Source organism: Limulus polyphemus, unplaced genomic scaffold (assembly GCF_000517525.1).
Source record: "Limulus polyphemus unplaced genomic scaffold, Limulus_polyphemus-2.1.2 Scaffold249, whole genome shotgun sequence".
Lineage (NCBI taxonomy): Eukaryota > Metazoa > Arthropoda > Merostomata > Xiphosura > Limulidae > Limulus > Limulus polyphemus.
In genome coordinates this window covers 201,477-228,754 of record NW_013665859.1, presented here as the reverse complement: position 1 = coordinate 228,754, position 27,278 = coordinate 201,477, and the positions used below count along the sequence as shown (strand labels likewise).

Sequence of the window (27,278 nt, the reverse complement as noted above, 5' to 3'; positions counted from 1 at the left end):
TTTGAAGTCAAACGATAATTTATTTTCAATGTGTTTAATTACAATACTCTAAAAACTGGTATGATAAAATATGGTCCTTTCTTTTTTCATTTTACAGTGTACGACAAGTAATTTTTTCTGAGAATTTATCATTGATTTTTTTTCATATATTTTGACCTGAATGGATAAGATATGAATATTCTAATTTTCCAACTGAATTACATTAACCAAAAAATAACAAAAAGAACCATTTGTATATAGATAATGGTTTTGAAGTTTCTACAGTTTTTATTGAAAATTATTTCAAGAAATCCAACTCTTAAAAAAATAATTAGTGTAAACTATTTCATTACAAAAATAAGTATAAATAGCAATATTTATGTTCATCAAAACATATTATATTTTATACAGTCTTTTCAAAACTACAAGTTATCTACAAATATTAACCTGACAAGTTCTGTTAAAAACAAAAACCAACCAAACCAAAGACAAAAACACATTTATCAAAATAACAGAATAATAACCTATACTTTTTATTATAACAATCTTGGGTGATGGATGTATAGAGAAAACGTTTCCAATAGAATACAAATTACATTTAAAATATGAGTAAACTGTAGTCAGTATTACTGTAATAGAAGTACAATTACGAATTATTTTCTTTCCACTTTTTATTAGAAATTTAAGGATTCATCAGTTATCTGACAAATAAAAATTCAATATCTATGCATGTCACTACCAAACATTACAAAAATATCAATGTGTAATTCTCAGGCTTTTGTTTGAAAAGATGATTTAATATATATACATGTATAATGTAAAGGAATTAATGTTTTACAAGTGTCCTTTCTCCACAAAGTTCCAATTATTCTGCACCCTGTAAATATATATATGTTAAACAATTTGTTCATTACTATCACAGTAACATCTCTATTTAGTGATAAGTAAATGAAGTTGATTTTCCCCTTAAAACATATAAAAACTATAATACTGTCAGGTTCCCCTTCACTTGAATGCCTTATATTAAACAATAACTAATAAAATTCTTTAGAAGAAATACAGTTAAAATGTTTTCTGAATAATCATTATCTTATCTAATTATGAATACAAAACAATTAGTTTTATGAATGGATTTCTACATTTTTATCTTTGTTAATTCACATTTATGTTTTTTGTGATCTGAAAAGTTAAACAGATGAAAGTAATACAATGCAATGTCTATGACATCTCTTATCTTTCTACATTATACTTGACTTTTTATTATTAACTGTGTATAAACTAGAACTAATTGAACATTTAATGATTCAGATGTTAGTAAAAATATTAACAGAAAGAAATTACCAGAAAATCAATTAAAATATATTAATCACAACATATTAAAAGCTAGTTTTAATTACTTATATGCACTGAATTTGTTGATTACAATCATAATGTTAATGACACCAGTACCATTATCAAGATATCAAACATGGCCAACATGATTAGATATGGTTCTTGATCTGTGGAAAAAATTAATCTAATGAGTAATTTTTCATTAATTATAAGGTGTTCCATCAAAGAGTACTCATACAATTTAAAAAACAAAAACAAATTGGCACAATGCTAAAACATAAAAAAAAACTATTAACATATGCTGTGCCCATGCTGGTAATAAAATTAGACATACCTGTTAAAATAAAAATTAGCAAGGAATTATATATTTTCAGTTATTGAGTCCTTTAATGTAAAATTATTTCACAAGTGATGTTAAACTAATGATGTAAGTTGCTACATTACTGATAGAGGTAAGTTAACTGGAATATTATAATGCTCCAAGCAGTGACCATTTTAGTTACCATGGTGACCGTTTTTATCTTTAGTCAAGTAAATGTCATTATAGTCACCAACAAGCAACTACATTATGTTGTTTTTCTATTTTTTACATAAGTGCTTTTCTCAGTATTTTACAACACTGTTATTAGTATTATTTTCAAATGCTTTTAGACCCATGTTAAAAATAATACAGCTCTAAGTCCCTACATCACAGGCATCTATGTTCATACAAATTGTTACTATGGGAAATCCAGACTCACAGTCCATTGTGTGAGGTGCTGCATATGGTCGCTTATAAAGATAATAGAATATTATAAACAAATAACTGTCTTTTATCAACATCAAACCAAAAAAAAGTTTCTCAAATGTTACAGAAGAACACAGTTCAGATTCTGATTGAGAAGAACCCACAGCTCTGAAGTATTATGTTCTTGATGTGCAAAATGAAAAGTTCATAGCAAAAAGATTTAAGTCATTATAGTGCCAACAGTTCAGTCGGTTAGTCCACAAAACAGGAGTAATATACTACAGTTATTGAAGGCAAGTAGGGTTGCAGGTTAATAGAAAGACTGATTTCATTGCAAGCTGCAGTTCTTTTAAGAAAGAATCACTAGTGAAACATAACAGTAATGTGAGGCTTGCAAAGGTATAGCAGGATATTTTAGGAAACCAAATGTAGTCTAAAAAAAAAAGAGTATTCCCATGTGCTATCATGAAATTGAAGCAAAACGTAACAAAATACAAAATGAAGATATATGTACAAAAATAAATACAGCATATTTTGTTCCAAAGGAAGAGCTCCTTTTCACAAAGTACTGTCTGAAGCTGCAGTTACAAAAGAAAGAATGAAGTCAATATCAATGCCATCTATATTAACAAAATGAAATGTGCTGAACAGATCAGTACAAGTTCTGTGCTGAAAAAATCTGCAACTGTTAAGTATTGGATTTATATGAAAATAAAACATACTTTTAGATGCAAATTGTTGTTTATTTTTCAAGATTTATACATTGATACTATATTATTTTGAAGAATAGTTTGCTTTTATAAGTATTAAATTTTAATGGGCAAACATTTCGTTTTCTGTTGACCATAAAGAAATAAATAAAAGCCTGATGGTCCCTTAAAGAAAAAGCTTACTTGGAGCACCAAATGTTACCACTTTTCATTACTTTTGCTTTTAAAGCACAATTAGGTGTAAACTATACAATAAACATTATCTAGTTAAGATCACTCATGATGTAAAAAAACACATATGTTCAAGAAATCTTAATATAAAATGATAGAAACCCTATAACCTGATCACTTCTGAAAGGTCTACCTTTTCGAAAGGGCTTGGGTTATAGGGTTTCTATCATTTTACAGCTAAGACCACTTGTATACATATATCTTAAACTTATACCACAGATTAAGTTCACAGTCAATAAATAACACTAAATTGTAGACAACCAGTTGTGTAAATAAAAGAAAATTACAAGCTACTCACTTTAATTAGCATGCTTATATTGAAAAGTTGAGTGGAAGAGATAAAAGTAATTATTTTGCAAAATAACAAACTGTCTGAAATGCAATTTAAAATACCCAATCAAATACAGTCTTCCTATAGTCGTCAGAATAATAAATTACCATAATGAATAATATTTCTGGTAATATCACCATTTCTAAAGTTAGTAGTTAATTTACATAAGTAGTTAAAACATATCCATTCCAAAATAATTAACAGAAGCCACCCTTCTTTGCCTAAAAGACCTTTATTGCTGTGAATTACTTATCATGACACTACAGCTGGGCCTTGGCAACAGGTGTTGCCTTCCCTCTAGTCAGCAGTTCAAGAAGGAAAAGGAGCAATAAGAAAATCAATAATTAAAAACAAAAGTGGTGGTGGGTGCTGCTAGACAGTTGCCATCTATCTAGTCAATAATTCAAAACTAGTAACAGTGGTAGATAGCCTTAGTAACTTTGCCATAACAAATACCCGGCAAGCAAGTTTGACAGTTACGGGAATTGAAACTGAGACACTTGAATACAAGTCTCTCCCATCATCAAAGGTGAACAAGCTTGAAGTATAACAACAACAAATGAGTCTAAAATTGGACAGGGACAACATGGCCCCTTATGCAACTTTGTGATTAACAACAAAGAATCATAATAACAATATTTCAATTACTTGGAATAATCAAAAATAGTAGTAATCAGAAATCTTAATTTCAATTAGGTGATTACTTCCAAGACATTTGATTTAATGATAATTTCAATCAACCATTTGTTGGGATAATAGAAAACAGTAATAACTGAAAATACTAATTTTAATTCGTTGATTATTTTTGTGACATTTGATTTAATCATAGTTTTGATTAATCTACTGTTAGAATAGCCCAAAACAGTAATAACAGGAAACATTAATATCACTTAAACAATTTAATGATAATTTTGATTAATCGATTAGATTATGGGACACTAAATCGATGTAATTGCGGCTCCGGGAATTTTGGAAAGTTTCCAAGGAAAATTTCTGAAATTTTGAATGTATGGGAATTAGCAGAAATTTTGAGTTAACTTGTATATTTTGCTCAAACAATATTCTAGCAACTCTCTAACAATTGTATTTTTACTTTGTAACTGCATATTGTGCCCTAGAAACCTGCGTATGTGCATTGTGTACATTTTAAAGAACATCAAGAGATTAATTTAAATTTCATATCCCCTGTTTGCATTTGTCTCTTAGTATTACATTATTTATATACTGCATACATAACACATGGTATATCATATGTAATGTACATAACCACTTGATAAATAACCAGTTACAACTTACAACATGGTTTTATTTTAAGCCATAACCACATAAAATTTTGACATAACCACAAAATTCTTCCCTTGGTTCTGTGTATTCACTAGTTATACATGAAGTTAACCATGCATCCTGGAAATCCCTTCATTTCTGTTGAAACAGAATGGACAGAAAAAAAAAATGTACATACTTTTATTTGAGATTTCGAATAAAACTGAGTGAAGAGTTATATCTTGTGAAATAAAGGAAATATACAATCCTCTACATACACATAGCTTTAACTAGTGTGTTTGGTTGTATTTTATTAGGGTGCATGAGGAAAATGCAAGCTTTTGTGTAAACATTTGGTAATTCAGACATTTATTAAAAGTACACTGTACACATTCACCAGGTCAAAAGAAGAGTGGCAATGATTTTTAAATTCTATTTTTTTTTCTTCAAATTTTCAAAACATATGAGCAGTGAATCCTTAGAACAGAAAATTAATCTACCATAGCCCTATATATCAGTTGAGAACTTGAGGTAAACATGAATTCTATATATAACAGGGTCTATATTTGCTTGTACTTAAAGGATGCCAAGAAAATGTCTTATAATATCTGCTTTAATCTAGAACATTAGCATTGAAATAATTTTCTGAATTTCAGAATGCCACGTATACAATCAGATTTTTGGTGACACTTCAGTGCAGCGAAAAAAGATGGCAAGGAAATTTACTTATGTAATTACTGCTCACAGCAATATGTCAAAAATGCAACCAAGATGCAAGCTCATTTGCAAAAATGCAAAAAAGCACCCCAGAATCAACACTGTGTGAAAAAACAGCAACAGTTACTCCTGGCACCAACAGCAAAAGTTCAAAAACCCGTAAAAGCTGTTTCATAGTCATCTGGTTTTTCTGCTACCACAAGTGATTCAGGTCAATCAGTTCCATCCACTTCATCAGCCACAAAGCAACTATCATATTTTGACAGCATAGACACTGCATCACAAAGCAAACTTGATGAAAGCCTAGCACGTGCCATCTATATCTCTGGTTCACCCTGATGTTAACAACAAATCATTACTGGCAAGCATTCTTCCAAAACATCAGACCTGCATACACACCTCCCACCAGACATGCACTGAGCATGCATTTATTGGAAGCAGAGTATGCACATGTTCAGGAAAAAGTTAGTGAAACTATCAAGAATGCTGACTGTGTTGCCATTATTTCTGATGGGTGGTCAAACATTAGTGGGGAAAGTATCATAAATTAAAACACCACAATACCACAACCAGTATTCTACAAAAGCAGAGAAACCAAAGCTGAACATCATACCAGTGATTACATTGCGAATGAACTCAAAAGTGTAATTCAGGAAACTGGATCAAACAAAGTGTATGCCATTGTCAGTGACAATGCTTCCAATATGAAAGCTGCTTGGACACAGATCGAAGAGGCATACCCTTATATAACACCTATTGGATGTGCAGCGCATGGACCGAGTCTTCTACTGGAGATATCATGAAGGTTGACACCATGCAAAGCTTGTTCAAAAATGCAACAGCAGTGGTAAAATATGCCAGGAGACACCAAGTGGTTTGGGCAATGTTGTGTGAAAAACGGAAAAGCCTGAATAAGGGAACAACACTTAAACTGCCAAGCCCAACAAGATTGGGTGCTGTTGTAATTATGTATAAGAGCTTGATTGATGGCAAAGAATCATTGCAAAAACTTGCAATTATGAAATCACTGGGTTTTGATAAAAGCATGCAAAACGATCTGCTGAATAATGATATTTTCTGACCACGCCTAGTGAACAGCCGCAAGATACTTGATCCTGTGGTATCAGCAATTATGCTCTTCTGTCTGATGTACCAAAGCTCCTAACTTGTGTTCAAGAAAAAGTAACTGCAGTACTTCCAAAGTCACCACTGAAAGAAGCTGAGGAAAGGGGAGCAACAAATTTAATCACGCAGAAGTCATAAGTTCTGCATGAAACCAATCCAAGCAGCAGCCAATATGCTACACCCTCGCTACACCTGTCAAATTTACTAACTGAATTATCTGTCGTGTTCTTTTATATTTCTTTACAGTGGTCGTCCATAGAAATGTAGTACACTTTTTAGAGATACAAGTATTATTTACAAGTTATAAGAGCTTAGTGTATGCATGTAAGCTGTAGCCCATTAAAGTATTGGTATATATAGTGTTTATTGCTGGATAATATAAATGTTTTAGTATTTTTTTTATTAATTTTATATTTAAAAACCAGTGTAGATGATCATTTTCATTTATGTTTATACATTCTTTGTACTTCAGGATAATTATGGTTGATGATATTTGTATAGATTTCTATTTTTTCATGTTGTGACTAAAGCATCAACACAACCATATATTTTTCAGTATTGTATTTCTTCTACTGTTTAAATATTGTATTAAATAAGAAAAAAGCTGATTTATTTCAAAAATATTTTACAAAATAATATGGCAATTTCAGTCTCAGGTAAGATTTGTAAATCATTCTTATTAACCACTAGTAAACAGTTAATTTTTGATGGTTCCCAAAATTCCCAATGTAAATTTACCACTGAAAATTCCTGGGAATTTTGCAACCCTACTCATAGGTAATTGATTAAGTCTCCTAGATCAACGGTATACCATTACAAATCCTTTAAGTTATGTGTTATAACCTATAAAATGACTCAATTTCAAATCTTTAATTTGTGCAATTGTTGTTTCTGGCAGGTTTCTCTTCTAAAAAGTTTCTTTTTAATTTTAACAACACACCAAAGTTGATAGAAGTTAGCATTTTCTTCAACTGAAAATGGATTTCCAATAGATACTTATTTCTGCTTGCAAAATACCTTTTCTTGATCTTCCACTGCCCTCTAATGCATTGAAAAGAAATTTTCTTGCTTGATGCACTAGCCTATATACTCCATAAGTTCGAGATGCTCATTTAGCATGCACAGAGCATGGGAAATCCCTCCACCAATAGGAGCATGACAGAGCAGCTGGCTCCCTCTATACTACTTGATAAGAACCTCACTTTTGAGATTAAGCCTACAAGATACACAAGAACGCTGGAAGAGGGGAGGAATGGTTGGAAGTGTGTGAGAGGAGTTAATTACCTATCAGAAATCCATTTTCCATGTAAGGAAATGATAACTTCTGATACAATATATAACCTCTTCTCACACAATAGCTAGAATCCCACACTGACTAGGTGGAAGGAGCAGTGTACGATAAAACTAGAGACCTCCAGCAGAAAGTGTCAGTAGAGAGTCAAACAGGTGTGCTATGTAATTGAATGGAAGCACATGTGGGGGACTGCACCACTTCTGGAACAGGTATGCTCTTTGCCCTTGAAGAAGTGGAGTGTTGTAAAATGGGTAGCATCGAGACCTGAATCTACTGAAAGAAAGACCTCGGAAAATGTATCAGGTGTAACTAATCAACGCGAGTCCTGCTCCATCTCAACCATACTAGTGTTATCGGAAACAAACCAAATCTGAAAGGAGAAGAGCCACAAGTAGTATAAAGACAAAAATGGACACAGATAGGTAACTCTAAACCCACATGGTAAAAATGGAAAGCCAATGGCCAATTCCTGGAATTATGAAGATGGAGGCATTCAATGAGACATTGCTAAGTATCTTCTCGACACCAACCATACAGACAAGGTTCTATGTCCCCTCCTCAGTGTAACAAGGACCTAATGTAAGATCAAAACCAGTATATACAATGTATGGTGGCCAGGGCAGGCAGACTGTTAGTAATATATACACCAACCTCTCCCATAAGTAAACAGAGTGCCATATTGCAAGCAACGGGAATTACAATGAGGAAATAAGCAAACAGCATCTGCTGGACAAACTTCCAAATTAACCGTAGGAGAGAGGAAGTATAACAAACCAAACACAGACTCATGGGGCTTTTCCTAAGCATCAACTCCACTGTATGAACAGGAAGTCATCCTGTAACTGGTATTACGAGCAGGAAAATAATTCTAACTCAACCATAAGAGCAGAGAAAAAACATCATGCACTCAGCATTATGAAGAGGATGTGGAATGCCTGTTCAACCGTATAAATAGGGCATCACATGTCCTGCAACTGGTATTATGAGCTAAACTGTAGGAGCAGCGAAATGAAACATCCTGAAACCGGAATTACCGAGAAAGGTGGAATTTACCAGTCTCAACCGTAGGAACAGGGTACGATCTACCTGAATCCAGTATTATGAAAAGGATCCAGCTTAGATTGGTCCAGCTCCAACCAACATCAGCACACCTGAAATTAAACAACCAGGGGTTTGATGGCAGGAAGGTTCCTTTTGCCCTCTTCTCAACGTAATGTAATGACATGTAATGTTAGGATGTGCATTCTACACTCGTGATGAAGCCTCCAAGGTCCACTACTCCAGCAGCTAGGAACTGGCAAGGACTTTTAAACTCCACTTAAGGAAGGGAGAATTAATGGGTGTGCAGGAGTCCAAAGGAGCTTCACACCAGAAAAAGTGCAATGGGTGACTGAAATCTTATTAGGAAAAGCAGACTGTTCCTGAGTTATTCAATCAAAGGAGTAGCAGGAATGGGCAGCAATCTCTTTCTGCCTTAAGCATGATAGCCCACAAGTGATGGTCCACCAAGTACATATAAGAATTGTACGTATGGATAAATATATATATACCACGAGGTAAGCTGCTAGTGATCTTGCAGAACACCCCATCTTGACAGTGTGTGCTATGACTTTAAAGGTATTTGGTGAGGGTTTATAAGAAAGCATGCCTGATAACTGATCTGCATCAAGATTCAAAGTACCGGGGATATGATAAGCCAAGAGCTGTATCCAGTGCACATGGTCCCAGAATAGGAGCTCCAGAGTACAAAAACAAAGGGACATGAATTCGGTATCTCCTTGCTAGGTGATGTATGAGATCACTGTAGAGTTGTTAGAATACACCATTTCCCTTAGAAGATGGAGGAAATGAGACATAGTTTGACGAATACAGCTAAGAGCTCCAAAACATTGACATGAAGCCTGGATTGGGACAATGAATATCTCCCAGAAATCTCCAGGGTATTGAGATATACACCCCAACCCACAAGAGAAGCATCAATAAAAACATGCAGATACAGATGAGGAAGTGGTAGAGGAATATCAGCAGTAGTATTGTCTCTGTCCAACCATCAAGCAAAGAAGAAAGGCAGGACAACAGGGAGATTTAAGGGATCTGAGCTAAAGGTCCATCGATTGTTGCACAACAAAGGGTTATGAGAGCCTCCAAGGAAGCCCACATCCACAAAACAGAGAGAATTAGAGGATAGGACCTTGATGACCAACTGCTAAATATCTCAAATACATAGTGGAAAAGGCCAGGCCTGACTCAGCAGGGAACTGTAGAAAACTCCAAAGGGAAAGGAAGGACTTCTCCAATTGATTCACCAACCCACACGAGCAGCCTCCTCCAGGAGCAAATTGGTGTGATCAGAAGGTGCCACACTGGAGCCTGACCCCCATAGGACCTGACCCTACTGTGTAGTCACCTATATCACTGTCGATGGTCTTGACGAGCACAGGAAAAATTAAGATAAGGAGAACGTTAAGATGCAGGTAAAGGACAAGCCATGGAAGCAGGATGATGGAAAACAAGAGGAGGATCAGGAGTTGTGGAGGAGGACGTTGTGAGAAATGATTAGCAAGGGACAAAAGAAAAGTATGCAACCTGACCACATCAACATGGGACTCCAAAGAATAAGCATGACCCCCCACACAAAAATGCAGCCACCCTTAAGTCCCTGAGGGAAGACGGGGAGATGAACCCTCGCAAGAATAATCACATTTCTCCCCAAATAGTATGGGGTATAAAGGCTAGTGCATCAAAAGAGAAAATTTTGTTTCAATGCATTAAAGGGCAGTGGAAGATCAAGAAAAGCTATTGTGCGAGAGTAGGTATGTATCGTATCAGAATTCACTGTGGAAAAAGTGATTTCAGTTTCTAACATTCAGTTTTTCATCTTCCTAAATAGTAATATAGATTGAAAATGATAACAAACCTAATGATATACCTTAAATGAAGCAAGAATTTGAAAAGAAACATTTTGCAACTTTTGTTAATTTTAACTACACATTCAAGATTAAGGAAAACATTCGTCAGTTGAATTTCCTTATAAAAAAACAAACCAAACCCACAGTACAGTATATTATAAACAAAACAAGATTGAATATAGTGTTTAGAAGGGTTCTATGATCTGTGAATGTCAGAATTCAACACAACCATGCAGCATTCTGAATGGCAAACAATATATACAGACTTGAGCTCTGTCTAAAAGTGGAAGAGTACAGAACTTTACAGCTTCATCATTTCAAATATAATGGTAATGAATGTAATGAACACCAGAAGGCTATATGATGAAATAAAATATACGTAATAAATTATATTTTGGCCTTAAGTTATATTTACACATCATAAAAGAAAAGGCAAAAAAATCTAAGTTCTTAAGTTGAAAGAGAACATGCACATATTATATTGTACATATGCTATGAAGAACAAACATCAACACATGATGTTTTCTAAGAAATAAATAGTTAATAAATACTTTTGCTGAGAAATACATATTCCTATTTTCAGAACAGAATGACAAATAGAAAACTACTAATCCATATAAAATAACAGTTATTCAGATGTAAGACAGAGTAAGGAAGATACATAACTATACAGATAACAAGACTGTCAAGGTGGTCAGTTGATAATAGAATGACATTCACTGCACTCTTAACATTTCAAAGCAGTCAATTCCCAGTCAGACTATGGATCCAAATCTGATGACAAGATGCACTGGTAATGCAATAGGACAATATTTAGAGTGAAAAAATGCTAAACATAGATCTGTAGAAAAGGAAGCAAAAGACAAAGAAGTAAGCCAAAAAAATACCTTGATGTCTTAAAAGAGATAGCAAACATGCATGCAGTTGAGGTTTAAAAAAATCTAAAATGTAAGACAAAAAATAACAACTAAATATTCAACACCAAGAAATAGCACACCAATAAAACCAGGCTTTTTCAACAGGATAAAAAAAAACACAACAAGAATTAAATTACCACTTCTTTCTCAACTGGCTGAAATATCCAGCATAAGCTATTACATCCAAGTTGGCAGAGAAAAAATAATTAGTTTACAGCTATCCAAGTATAACATCCAACATTACTGTAAAATACGTTTGAAAAGAATATGTCCTTGAGCCCACACTCATAATCAAAAAATGGGTTATGAGCAGTGTTCCCTCTAAGCTGTGCAGCCACACAACAACCAATCAAGTGCTGCATACTTCATTATTCCAGCTGTGCATATCCTTAATAATGGTGAGGAGTCTCAACACTTTGACAGCTTTATGACCCTGTCAGTCAATAGGTCTAAAGTTCAAATAACCAACTGGTAGCACTGCAAAGTGGCCTAAAGATCCAATAGGGCAAATGGCCTAAAAATACCACCACCACCCCCCAAAAAAACTGGTAGCACACATCCGCACATTGCCTTGATACTGGTGCACATGAAAAAATTCATTCCGCACATGGATTGAAAAAATTAGAGAGAACATGTAAAGAAATAACAATTAATGGAAAGTTCTTGCAATGTACAAAGTTTTTAGAAATAAATTTTTAGATTATATGTTCTTTGAAAGAAGCACAATAGATTTAGTTTACATTATTTGACAATACAAGTCAAATAGTAGTTACCTTTCAAACCAGGTGTAAATTACATCTGAAAGTATAATCATATGCAAATAAGTTTTTCATAATTAAATATACACTTTGAAGGGATGTTCCCAATTTAATGTATTAATCCTTTCTTGACTCCACTTTCTTTTTCTCCACAATACTGCACACAAAAAAAACTATGAACTGAAGAAACTCTTCCAGAAGTTTTTCCACCTATTATCATGTACAGTACTATTTAATTTCTTTCCTTTGTTTTTCTTGGGTCTCTCCTTTTGAATCAAAGTAACTTTTGCTTTTCCAAGTTGTTGATCTTTAGGGCTTTTTACAGTAGAACTTGGTGGTGGTTTGTTGCCAAGACCAAGTCTGCTGAACTTGAATGGTGTCAGACGGTAAACGCAGTACTCCATTATGTACATCTGAGATGGAGAGATGCCATGAAAAGTTATGGCGTGATCACTACAACAGTCACCACCCTGTAAAGAATCACAAAACATTATAAAATCATTCACCTGAATTCTTTTCAAACCATAATTCAGTATCTTTTTAGTGACATGCATTCAACAATACAACATACTCTTCAAAGATACATGTCTAAAAACCACCTTGTATGTCTAAAGGTCACGTGATATATTTTGTAAATTTGTATCACAAATCTACAGTCTTTCATATTAACTAATGCTGTAAATGTATACAATTATGTATATTAAATGAAGGAAAATAAAAATGGTCATTCTCCATAATTTTGTAATAATTTCAAAGGATAGAGGTTGAGAGACATACAAGTATAGAAAAATATGGTAGTTATTTTAAAACCTACATTTTATTTCAAAATATTCAGGCTGTTTTGACTATTTTTTTTTGTCAATATATTTTATACCTTCACATTTATTTTGTAAAAAATGCACATTAACATTGTTATATTAATGTTTTAAATTATGCATAGATGGAATAATATTGCAAAAGTTCAACCAGAAAATATCTAAAATCCTCTAAGTCAGGGGTTCCCAAACTTTCTCAGCACAAAGCCCCTCTCCTCCAAAACATTCTGAATCCTGACTGAGGTCCCCCACCTAATGAATCTAAAGATACCTTAACAGTATTGTGTATTTGCTATGGCCCCCAGTCTGAAAGCCCCTCCACTAAATGACATATTAGTTAAAGAAGGTGAGATTGGTGGGTTTGTATGGCTCAGGTGTTTGACTCACTTGTTAGATAGTAGTATTCCTAGAGAAAATGATCCAAAGTTTTATTTATTCCTCTACACTGATACGTGTTTAGTTTCAGCCTCATTTTTATGTGGAAGGCTTCTAGAAGAACTAAGCTCATCTTATACTTATCATCCTTAACTCTTTCATATATAAATAAATAATGTATACACAAACACACAGACACATTATATGCTGATTATCATCCAAAACTGATATCTATTACACATCATTTTATTATTTCATTTAATTTCTGTAACCAACACTGAGGGCTGACATCTAGAATAGGAGAATTCCCAAGATCAGTACTGTGAAAGCCATGGTCCATGAATTCAATAACAATAAAGAATTTCACATATAATACAATGTTCTGATTACACAGGCCTGCCATGAGTTTATTGTCTTAAAATTTTTACATGTTCTACAGTAATTTCTGCACACTGAAACTGAGAATAATATCCATTTTTTCTCCATCATGTACAAATTTTTCACAAAACTTCATATGTACTTTTACATAAGTGAATCATTTTCATCGAAATCAGGTCACATTTTGTTATGCTTAAAATGTTGACAACCACTGGCTATAAATCTACACCAATTGCGAAGTGAGAGTCTTATTGATCATTCTAGAACCCAAACATAACTATAAAAAAATGTTCATTGGGGTAAATGAAATAATAATTTGATCCAAATAAGAGTTTTTTTCTTCCCGATTTGTAACAAATCCTTATGTGATAGAAAAAAATGAATATTATTTTCTAAATCTGTGTAGCTGAATTATGGAAAATATGTTATTCAAACCAAAACAACTTTTACAAAAATGATCAAGGCAAATTTTCAACCACTTTCCCATTAAGATTAAATAGCCTTCAAATGATTAGTTTTTGGTGAGTAGAAATTTCTATGTCATGCTCAGTTGACTTCAGTTTATGTATTTTAAAAATACTACACAAATGTCCTAACTGACAAGCTTTTTTTGTCATACAAGTATGTACAAGAAATCATTGTTTTTATTTACATTCTTCACGTGTTTCCTGTTTAAAGTGGTACTTCAAGTATGTTTCAAGTCACCACAACCACCTTCCTCAATTACCTGTTACTGTAATAATAACTATCATTGGGTTCTATTTTATGGTAATGGTGTTGTGCTCACAATGCCAGTTACAGGTGAAAGTATTTCACACAGAAACATTTGAAATTTTCTTATTTTTCATTCCTTGTCAGAGTTTCTAAACATTATTTTCATACTTCACTTCTCACCCCTATTTCAAAAACTAACATAATTTTTATTTATTTGATTAGTAATGAAATGGTCCCCCAAATAACTCTCAGGATTAAATTTTATGTAAAATATTGCTTTCAAGAAGATGAAGCTTGCAGTGAGAGAAAAAAAAAAACATAAGAAAAATGTCAATTGCGAGGTTTTTCAAAAGATTTACACTTATTTTATTGTCAAGAGGGTATAGTTTCATGATTTTGTAGTTTTGAGCTTTTGGCATCTTGATTAGCTGGGAAATTACTGAAAGCACATATATCAGTTACTGATATCTTCTCTAAATTTGTTTTCCTAACATATCTGCTCAAAAATATACTGCAATAAGCAAACAAAACATAAGAATGAAAATCTACAACAGTATGACTGTTCATCAAATCTACAAAAAGATAATGTTAGCATTTACCTATAATATATATTATTTGAAAATGAAATGTTTTTATATTTTGATGTATGTTTGATTTTGTAAAGTTCTGCTAGATAAATACTTAAAAAGAATGTTAAATTATTTTAGACACAGCCGTTCTATTAAAATATATTGTCACATCACTACTTAAATGGTCTGGCATCACATATACACAGGTGGTTATTTTATGTTTAAAAAAAAATGAAGATGTAGGTGCAAATGATTAGAAATGCTTGAATAATATTAGAAGTCACATTTTAATGAATTCTAAAGTATTATCCTATAATAAGAAAACATGTCTTACCTCAGGACTCAAGAATACACTTTGCTTCCAGTATGAGCTGAATATGGATATCGAGCCTGGAATAAGTAATTTTTCTGCTGAAAATGCATTAAACCTGCTCTTTCCAAGTTGGTCTCGAGTATCCATGGGCATGATTTCTGCTTTCTGTAAAATTTTTCCTATGGAAACTCCAAAGTGTCCAGAAGGAGCTTGAATGCAAGTATTTCCATCAGGAAACAAAGAATGCAGAGTTTTTATAGCACCTACACTAAGGAGTATCCCTGAATCAGCCATGTTGAAGTAATCAAAATAATGTTTGGCTGAATGGCCTAAATAGTAGGGATGGCTTGCATTTAAAGAAGCAACATAATAACGAACATTTTCAATAATGGCAAAAGTTTCATCATCTGTAATTAAAATCCACTTGAATTCTCCATAATGTTTCTTCCACACATGAACCAAGGCTTGACACAAAGGACTAAAGGAACTAGCTGCAGGAATTTTAAAGACTGGAATCTTGTCATCGATAAAAGGACCAAAGAATTTAACACTATTGCAATGTTTTGCCCAAGTTTCTTTGACAGCCTTTGCTCCTTTAACATTGCTTGCTCTAACCAAACAAAATATAGACACTTTTTGAAACAGAAAATCAGCTTCTGTTGTTAACTTTTGATTTCTTACAGAAAAACTGATATTTTCCTCTGGAATCAAATCAGACATCAGACCCTGTGTATATAACCAAGTATCATATCTTGTATTTCTCAAGGCTGGAGTATAATGACTATAAGCTTCTGAATATTGAACCATTTGTTCATATTTTCTCCAAACAAAAGCAAATAGCATTCCAGATAAACATGCACAAATAAACAAAAACAATCTGCTGGTTGATAACCATTTCTTACAACATTCCATGTTGGTTTAAAATACTACTACTATCATAGATATTTTTTCACTATAATAAAAGTTAAAAGTTATACAAATACCAGTACAACATGCTATATATACATTAATGTGAAATTAAACTCAACAATGTTTTGAATTTTTTAACAGTTCAAAATTGTATGCCTTTACAGCTGACCACTTTATATGGCTTTAACAATCCTATAAACACCAAATAAATATAATTGCAATGTGTGACAACTGTATATTTCAAGTAAAGTTAATATAAGTTATGCTTCCACTAAATTAGCTGCTTTGTATCTTCTAGGTGCACTCAAATTTTTTCATATACCTGGAAAGAAAGAAAAATATAAAATAACTCAACAACTAATTAATCTATGATACCTATAAATTTGATGTATACACATCTACTACCATTCAACTACTAAGTTATACTTAAGAACACGACAATTTTTCTCAATTATACATCAATGTATTCCAATAATTACCAACATATTTGTATAGTTAAATAAAGCTTATGTGATGTGTTATCACCATCAAAACATGCAAATAATCTTACAACAGCAACTGACAAATCATACATGTGAAAATATTAATTATAAAATACGTTCAACAATTCACATGTCTTCAACACTTAAAAACTTCAAAAACAGCAGGTTAAACAAAAACTAGCTGTAATAAAGTTTTGTTTCCTAAGACTGCTTGAAGCTAATCACACAAGTAAAATAATAATGAATACATCTTTGAATATAATACTGTATGTCTGTCTAATATGTTGTTTGGACTAGTAAAAACAATGTACAGATTCATCAAATTTGGTTAATTGCTTTTTGACATCTATGAAAAAAAAAAAAGGTCAATTTTTAATTTAATATCAAAAAGAGAGATAATAGTATGTATTATTATTGCAAAAATTGTGGATAGTTACCAGGTTTAATATCTTTGGACACTTAAATATAACCACTTAACCTAAGATAAGCCTTTTAAAGTGGATTCTATAGAGCCTGTGAATTTAAAAAGAGGTGATTTGATGTAATACAGTAAATGAACCTAAAGAATCCCGGCAAGTAACATCAAAATCTAAGAACCAGAAATGAAAAATAATTACTATTAAAGACATCATAAACATTAATTTGAAAATAATAATTTCCTCTGTGACATATGACAGACAAAAATCATATCACTACATAATATGACATATTTAAGACAATACACATACAGATACATATAAACTTGATTAGTGAAAGTAGAACCATCCATTAGTCATATGCTATGTTGGAAATTAACATTTTCCCTACATAAATATGTATTCCTTATAGATACTCACCTCTCACACAGAATAGTTTGATCTTTCATGCATCTGCCTATGAAATATGCATGCCATTAGTGTTGAGCTAACTCCCACTAAAAATCACATGAACTATGATAGTGCATTATGACATCATTATGCAACAACAGCTCTCCATCAATAGGAGGGTGACATAACCTCCTTGCACAGTAAATCCCACTAAGCAATTATGCTTGAAATAACTTTATTCTTAGATGAGGCAAAAAGAAAGTGCACCAGAAATGGGGAAGATGGGTGGGAAGGTGTGTAGAGATAAGTATCTATCGGAAATACATTTTCATGTAAGGAAAATGTCAACTTCAACAGACCATACCTCATCCATCCTTGAAATGGTGGACAGGCCGGCGCAAACATTAAACTTAGATGAGCTCCCTTCAGAAAGTACCTAAAGGTAAAGCCCATGAAGTGTGACACCTGATGGCAGGAGCTCCACGGGGACACACTTGTGGAAGACCTCATCTTATCTCAACCAGGGTATACTCTTCAACCAGAAGGAAACAGAGGGAAAGGCAAAAGAGGTTCAAGTGTTGCAGGGATGGGCAGAATTTTATCATGATCAACTGAGCACCCACACACAAGTGGTCAGTGAGCCCAGAAGTGTAGTATGGTTAGGATGCAATCAGACTGTACTATATGCATCTCACCTTGACTCAAATAGGTAGACAGAGATGAGGTGGCAACCTCTTCCTACTGCAGAAGGGCACACTAGCTATTTGAGGGGTAACCCACACTATCCAGACAATGCCATTACCATGCTACTTTCCATTGTATTGTGCTGTACACAAATCAGTAAGGAACTCTCCAAGGTCCACCACCCCAGTGGCTAAGAAGTAGTAAGTAGCAAGGGTCTCCCATGATCCACTGAAGAAGAGGGAATTCATGTTGGGGAGACTTGCAGAAGTGCCTGTATCCCCACTGAATGCCTACCAGAAATGTTTTTTACTGCAGACAATGCAAAGGGTGACCTAAAAACCTTATTTTTAAAAACCTGCAAGCACGAGCCAAAAAAGTAGGCAGTCACTTCCCTAGTGCCACCTTTTCTCATGATAGTCCATACAATGGTACGATCTGGATCAAGCAATTGAATAATTTTAATACCATGAGGATACCTCTAGTGAGCTTGCAGAAAACCCCATTTCAACAGTATGCACTGGTAGAGCAAGGTCAAATCGGTTGAGCTCTTTCCATTTCCCCGTGCCCTGTGCAGAGTTTGGGAAATATGCATACCCTGGGAGGCAACACCAACCACCAGGTGGGATCCTATAAAAGGGAAAAGGGTGATGAAAAACTGTACTTACTGTTCTCAAAGACATTTTGTAGTTTTGTTGAAGAACACTGACTGAAGTGAGTTGAAATCCCGCAGGAGACAAAACGGCCAGCTGATAAAGATAGTGGGAAATGAGCATGTGCTAAAGTATTAGAAAGAAAAGCCTGGTCCGGATAGAGGAGTAAGTATGGTGAAAGAGATTGCAATAAGCATCGATGGCATATACATCTGAATGACAGCAACCACAGGCTAGAAGAAGAAAACATGTCTTCAGAGAATGAAGATATAATGAACACAAAGCCAATGTCTCAAACAGAGCACATGTAAGTGTGTGTGAAACCATGTCAAATTTCCAGTCAGGCATGGGAGTAGGATGAGGGGGTTGATGAAGAAGGAAAGATTGGAATAAAGTGAAGAGGAGAAGAAAACCTGACATTAATGGGAAAGGCAAAATTTAGTTGATAAAACCACCTGAGAACCATTAATAGTGTAAATCAATAATCCATAGTCGAACAACTATGTGAAAAAGGCAGAAAAGTGAGACACAGTAGGATGGCTTATAGGAAGGGAGAGGCTAATGGACCAATTTCAAAGAACCTGTCTCTTCTGTTGATAGACAGAGTTGAAGGACAACTGGAATGGGATAAGAAAATGGCTACACAATGGGAGACAGTCCAACCTGCGAACAATGGACTGGACAAACCCACATGTGTAGGTGAAGGGTCAACACTCCTGGGTGAAAGAGAGATGTGGATAGAGCAAGAGACTAGGAATGAGGCAGAGGAAGAGGAGACCTGGATGCCAACTTATGAGGTCAAGGAATATGGAGTTGTGCCAACCATAATGGCACCAGCAACATGACCCAACAAGAGATGATGTATATCAAAGCAAGGATACAAGGGGAAAAGGAATAGGAAGACACACATACAAAAAAAAGTGAGACTAGTCGTGGCTGAGAGCATCTCCTACTTGGGCTGTAGGATGAGAAACTGGAGACTCAAAGAGGGTAAGTTTGGTGTTCAGAATGGCAAAGGCACTGATGAGAGATGTGTCCAACTGACAGCACACCCAACAAAAAAACCTGATGGTGGAGAGACCACCCTGCCCAAGAGAGAGAGAGAGTTTATCTGCCACCAAGTTCAGAGCCTCTAACATTTGACAAGCTGTGAGATGAACTCAATGAGCATAAGTCCAAAACAGCAGGGGTAATGCATGGAAGCAAAATGTCCTGGAAAAGGTACTTCTGTGACAGTTGACATAAGAAATAATTAAAGAATTTTTAGAGCAAATCATGACCACCCAATCCACAAGAAGAGGGAGGAAATGGGAAAATGCCTGACCAATAGTGAGAAGTTCAAGGACGTTAATGTGCAGTGAATACTCCTCCAAAGCCCACATGCCCAACATCATGTAGTTATTCAGACACCTTCCCAGCCTGACAGAGAGGGATTCATGAAAAGCTGGAGATCCAGTCACGTGGCTGCATAAGTATGCCTGCTGTGGTGTTGACACAGTTGAACCACCAAGACAAATACTCAAGAAGAGGGGAAGGAAGGCACGTAGCTGAGGACAACGGATCCCAAGAAAGGTTCCACTTGTCCTGCAATTACCACTGGAATAAGTGGTTCAAGGGAAACCAGAGTTCCTCAAAACAAAAGAACCTCATGTAAAGAACCTCATGCCAAACCTTGGCACCAAGACATTCCATTACTCATAAATGAAATGGTGAAGGCCGAGCCCGAATGAGGCTCGAGTTGACGAATGTGCCCAGATGTGCCAAATATAGGGTGGGTGGGAGAAAAGACCTGGAAGCTTGGCAAGCTAGCCCAGCTAAGCATCCTCCTGCAAAATGTATGTGTGAGAGAGAGGAGTCTTCCTAAAAAGGAGTGAGGAGAAGCTAATCATCCATGTGATAATGGAAACTCAGCTCTAATCCATGATCAAGATGAGCGAGTGTCTCCATGACTTGATTAGAGAAATAAGAAACAGACATAATGCCAAAAGGAAAAGCATGGTACTCGAAGACCTGATCCCAATGGATGAAACAAAGAAAATGCCTGGAGGATGGGGTGATCAGATTGTGTAAAAAGGTGTCCACAGTACAGGTGAAAAGATCCATCAGAAAGAAAAAAACCCTCCATATGGAACTGAGGGATGATAAGAAATTAGCTAAGAGATGAGTTGAAAACTAGATACCAGTTCCCAGTCTTCTTGGAGACCACAAAAGGATAACCAAGTGTAGGGGTAAACACCCTCTCGATAGTGTTCTTAGCCAAGAGATCTGAGACCACATCCTTGAGACACTGAATATAAAGGGGGAACAGAGGTAGGAGGAAAGAAAATGGAAAAGGGGAGGAGGTAAATAGAGGTGGAGAGATAGGCTGTGGGTGAAATACTGAATAACCCATCTATTGGACAAAAATGGAGACCAAAGGCTGGCAAAAAAAAAGATAGATGGGCTCCCACTGGGCCAGACCTGACAGAGTAATCACCAACAAGATGAACAATGACTCTGACTATGGGAATTGGGAGGAAAGGAAGTAGATGAAGGGCAGAAAGCTGGGATGGGAAAGGGAGATGTGGATTCAGTAGACCTAAAAACAATATGGATGTGAAGTTGCCCAGGAAATGAGTCAGGTGAAAAAGGAAAGAAGGAGGGGGGATTAAAAGACAAAGGGGAAAAGAACACCTGCAAAATCATGTCAAGGAAGAGATTAGAAGAGTAAGGATTTTCCTCCACAGATAAAGTTGTGCCTAGAACACACCCTGGTAGGGGAAATAGCTAGTCAAATCATCATCATTCTGATCATATTCAAACTGGGGAGAAAAAATGTCAGCCAAATAGACAGGAGAAGGCACAGTGTGCATGAAGGAACTCACAACACATTTAACAATGGCTGTCACATCCTTCACAGACAAGAAGCCCCCAGTAATCACAATAGGGACAAGACCCATGTTAGGAAGATTGTCACCATCATGGGACAAAGGGTATAGTATCATCACTTGAAAAGTCATGATTAGTAAATAAGAAAAAATTATTTTATTTTTCTTTAGTAACAAAAGAAACCAGTCACACTTTAATGAAATTTAAATTTCATAAACTATCACAAATGTCACATAATTGATTAATAATTCTAAAAATACATCCATTCTAGGCAATGCTGAGGAAAAGAATGAAGTTATTTCGAGCACAAGTGCTCATCATGCATTAGCAAAGTACATGTTAAACTAGGCCTCGAGAAATCCTGGGTGCCAAGTCACCATGGCAACTAAAAATTTCATTGTAGCTTCTAGAATTTTGTCACAATTTATTTGTGCATAGGGCTGTGCTTAATACAAATCGAATCTAGAACAGTCCTGGACTCTTGAAAGTCTGGAACTATTTTTGCTTTCTTTGAGTCCTAAATCAAACTTTGTTTCTAGGATTTTAATGGCAGATTCAAAACTTCTTCATGCTTTTTCAGGAATGAAGTGATGCTGTTACAAAACATATTACTAATTTCATGACATTTTGTTTTTCATCTTTCTCTCAATTCAACCAATCAGTGAGCGTATTTAGACATAGATGGGACCAAAGGCAGTTAGTTCAGGCAAAACTACCAAGTGCTTGTTGATATCCTATAATTGTTAGCATGCAATTGTTACTGTGAAAGTAAATAAATATACACTGGTGCCTCAAATATCCACACTGGTTCGGGGAAAACACAAAATCGTGGATAACAGAAACAGTAAACAATTGAGGTATTTGTGTATCTCACCAGTTAGCCCATTGTTTAATCTAAATAAAATTCTTCAATATATTCAAGTTCTTTGTTTTAAATTATAATCTTCTTACTGTTATTTAATCACATTATCAAGAAAAATGATAAAAGTCATCACAATAATAATCATAAAAGCTAAATGTCGGTCGGTCAAGCGATCATGCTCAATTTCTCTGAATTTGATGAATTACACGAGTCTAATTCCACTTTTCTACTATAATACTTTCTCTTTTGATTGCCCGTTCCTGTTTTAACTGAATTTAATTGCTAATAGGTATAATAGCTCCTAAATTTCTGCACTTTTTCTGCTATAGACACAGAAGTGCATTTACACTCTATCAATGCCTGTGAGAAATAAGTCAAAAATTAGCACAAATCTAAGCTTAGGAACTATTATCAAAAAGCCTTTCTTAAAGTAGACTTAACATACAAATTATATGAAGGGAAGAGGACAATGCATAACTGGGCAATATCCCAATACAACCTGAACATGCATCTGTGGTTAAAGGATGCCCATTGTGCAGCATAGAACAGCGGACAACAACTGAATTTGAGTGAAATCTTTAAGAAATCCTAATGTGTATTTTGTGTGTTTTTGTATACTATGTTTTTAATCACTAATCAAATAAAGTTAACCAAGCTACAAATATTTTGTATTCCTGTCTTAACAGCTAAAAATAAAATAGGCAAGGCTAGATTTGAACTGGCTGACTTACGATTTGAACACACATCAGATCCTACAAGCGAAAACCCTGGATATCTTGCAACACCTGAACTTTTGCAAATAAAATTAATTTCTGAGCGACAATTTCTCCAAAGCATGTAAATTATTGTCCAGAATTGTAATGGCACAATTATTTTGAGAAAATGTGGGGAAAAGTAAAAACAACGTATAATCGAAGGTCATGGATTGGCTCCTAGATCTGAAAATATTTGTCGAGTTTTTGGGTGGGAGTGGCATGCAAATCTCATAGGCAGATACGCGAGGGATCAAGCTATTGATGGGGTGTGAGCTAAGTGTGAGGAGGTGAGGTATCATTCAGCTTTATCATTAGACTGAATTTTTATTTAAGTTCATTCAAAGAAGCTCAAAATAGGTTATCAACATTATAGTCCTTTATTTCACTTCAGCCATTAATTAGCTAGACCTTGGTGCAGACATAGTGAACATGGTGATGAATTACTTTTTTAAACTAGATATGTCAAAAGTAAATACTCTACAGCTTTTAACATCCATACACTGATACCTATTGAATAAAAGTTTAAAAGAATTTAAACTAACTATACAAACCACATCATCTGTAAACTTCTTCTGAAGTTTGTAACTTTAATAGATGAATAATTTGGGCAAAATACCAGTCCAAATCAATGTCTCAAATCTTAAATTTATTACCCATAAAAATTAAAGGCTGCATTCGCAACTTTTTCATTCCACCTCTTAAGCAGATAACCTACAGTACAGTATATTAGGCTGTCTAAGTCCTAACAATTTTAATGGCTAAATACAATCACAGATAAGCTTTAGAGAAAACAAAAATTAATGCTTCCCCTCACAGATCATACTTCTTAGAACAGATAAACATATCTTTTCTACAGTACAACTCTCCATTCTTTCAAACATTTTTTTTTGTGGGTAGTAACTGGACCAAAAATTGCTGTCATACACTAGGGTGGATTAAGGGGAAGTGAGGTCTAAAGGTCCTATATTAATGCAAGGCTCTTTCAATATTGATGTTTTTTAAATGCACAAGCAGTCCTCCACTAAGTCAACAGTTAGCCTATACAGCTTTCACATTGAAAATCTTGGTTTGTCGCTGCTGAGGAGAAGTACAGATATCTAACTGTGTAGCTTTGCACTGTGAAAACAAAAGTACACTTTTTGAATTCCAGTTATTACATACACCATTACAAAATACTGGCAATATTTGATAACAATATCTTAAATGGTTAAAATTACTGGTAAACTGCTTTCTTTCAACACTTTTGTTCAGCAAATTAATCTATAATGTCTTCAAAGTGTGAATTATGACAAGACCAATGGTCATGATTGTCAGATCACAGAGTTTCTGCTGTTATGTAGTTAATTTTTGTTCATTTATTACACATTTCATTCTCTAAACTTCATAGTTGGTAATAGGTAACACTGAAAAGGACTGGCATGCAATTTCAATATTTGTTTTCCCAGTTCCTTGGTTTCTAAGAATCTTATACAACTTTATAGCAGACTTATCTTCTTCCCATTTGACAAACTGGCAAAACTGCAGAAACTCATCCAAAATAATATCTTCTAACTCATCACAGTAAATTCACTTGGGTTTCTAAGCAGCTTCCAGAATGTTAGTGTTGGGCATACCAAAAATCCTGTAGGAATACATATTTTGCTTGAAGGGTGAAAAAAAGTTTTAGATAAGGTACCAAACAGAAAATTAGCTAAACAAATCACATCAGTACGGATTGGGGAAAGACTTGTTAACTGGAATGTAGCATGGATGAATAAGAGAAAGCAGAAGGTTGTTATTAATAAAGTCTAGTTAAATTGAACCCTTGTTGCTAGTGTGGTGCCTCAGGGTGAGTACTTGGGCCTTAGCTTTCTATCATTTACATTAATGATATTGATAATGGCGTAATTAGAAAAGTTGTAAAGTTTGCTTATGACATGGATATTTCTAGCTGTATGAACAATGTTGGAGTTATACAAAATTATACGAGTTAATTGGTAAGCAGGCCAATAGTTATCATATTACCATAAATTACATTATGTGCAAGATAATAGAGTTGGGTTGTTATAATTTGTATATAGATGGGAATCTAATGAATAGCATGAATGAAGAAAAGAATCTTGGCACAGTGATGGACAAGTCACTCAAGTCATTGAAGCAACATTCTATTGCTAGTACTAAAACTAACAGAATTTTAGGAAGTATTTAAAAACATGATTACAAGTCAAAAGATGTAATGATCTTTACATCTTTATATACAAATCATTAGCTAGACTACACTTTGAGTACCGTATAGAGTTTTGGTCTCCTTATCTAGAAAAGTATATTGTCTTACAAAAGTTTGAAAAGGGTTCAGAATACTACTGGGATTATTCTGTGGATAGAAGGGTTATCTAAAGGGATAAGACAAAGATATCTATAACTTATTTCCTCTTCAAAAATGGGTAAATTTTTAAAAATTATCTGGGAATTGACATGATAAATCTCTCTGATGTAGTTATGCTGTATTCTGATGACAAACAGATAAGAGAACACAAGTTTAGGATTTGGAAAAAGACAAGCTAGACTCAAGATAAGATACTTTTACTATTTAAACAAGGTGAGTTGCTTATGTAACGAGCTTCCATTGCCATTAGTGAAGGCTCAGGAATTGATGGTGTTCTGAAATATAAAGTGAGGTTTTAATTTTCACTTTTTCTTTTCTTGGGTAAAAGTGTGTTGGAACAGCCTTGAAGGGCCTAATGGTACCTTGTTGACCAAATATCATAACGATATAACCACTACAACTTACAAGTAAACTTGTACAAATATTTTACCATTTGGAACCAGAAAGAGTGATACTAAACACCAAACAAGAAACATTGAAATAAAAATTATGGTACCAAAAAGGAAGAAAATATACTTCTTAAAGGAAATATACCAAATATTTTATGTTATTTCTCATTACGTTTCCATAATAAAATGGAAAGTGAAAAACAACAACAAACAAATGAATACAGAAGAGGAAATTACATATACACTTATACTCTTTTTTTTTTTTCAGAGCCATAATTGCCATAATCTCACTCAATAACGAGGAACACCATTAAATATTTTCTGCATTTCTTCTTTGTATTAAGAAATATAGTCTCTTCCGTTTTGGTGCGATAATTTCCCTTTTAGTAGTATAATTCATTTTTTATTACAAATAGTAGTAGGTTCAGACTATATAATTAAAATAAAAGTATATAGTCTCGATATGGTATATCAATATCATGGCCATAACTGTAACTGTAAGGACACTTAGGTCGTGCTCTCAGTTGTTTTTTAGATTTCTTCACACACTCATGTACATATAATTAGAAATTTTAGCTTGAAACGCAAGTCTAACCATTGCAGAAGATTAGTTAAATAATACATTAAATTCATAACTTTGTTCAAAGCGTTAGGCTTAGTTGTAAAATTAAATTGTTAGGACCTAGACCAATAATTATTTTCCACTTACATGTTAATTATGCACAAAGGTAAGTCATTACCCATGCATCTCGACTCTTCTTCTTATTATTATCTGTCACCAATGTGTTAGTGTTTGTCGTTAAGAAGCATAATTTTCATGGAATAACTACAATTTAGGTAATTTAAATTTTAGTAAGTAACCTATGAGTTCTGTACCATATTGAAAATTACAAGTTAATCTTAAACCCAGAGAGTTAGCAGTTACTATAATACATTGACATAATATAAATATCTAAAGAAAATTATTTGCACTCGAACCTAAAAAAGCGAACGATGAAAATTTGGTAAGATCTTCAGCACTTTCACAAACACACAAAGAAACGGAAGAAAC

General features: G+C 34.3%; 1 protein-coding gene across 3 annotated transcripts; it reads right to left on the bottom strand.

The window, feature by feature from the left end:
* On the bottom strand, window positions 1-27,278 carry LOC106478776 (glycoprotein-N-acetylgalactosamine 3-beta-galactosyltransferase 1-like). Of its 3 annotated transcripts, none has more exons than XM_022382438.1 (3): window positions 27,206-27,278; window positions 15,479-16,688; window positions 1-12,763 (listed from the first exon to the last, which is right to left on the bottom strand). In XM_022382438.1, exons 2-3 carry the CDS (start codon window positions 16,367-16,369, stop codon window positions 12,467-12,469), a joined length of 1,188 nt encoding a protein of 395 aa, XP_022238146.1. In that variant the 5' UTR covers window positions 16,370-16,688; window positions 27,206-27,278; the 3' UTR covers window positions 1-12,466. The 3 variants fall into 3 exon arrangements, with proteins under 3 accessions (XP_022238146.1, XP_013794795.2, XP_022238147.1); XM_013939341.2 differs by having other exon boundaries at window positions 26,937-27,236; XM_022382439.1 differs by lacking the exon at window positions 27,206-27,278 and adding an exon at window positions 26,968-27,099.

Bases quoted from the DNA above. Each gene is read 5' to 3' on its own strand.
- LOC106478776 (XM_022382438.1), bottom strand. From the start codon at position 16,369: ATGGAATGTTGTAAGAAATGGTTATCAACCAGCAGATTGTTTTTGTTT. The intron at 12,764-15,478 runs GTAAGACATGTT...GATTCTTTACAG, and splicing joins GTGTATTCTTGAGTCCTGAG to GGTGGTGACTGTTGTAGTGA.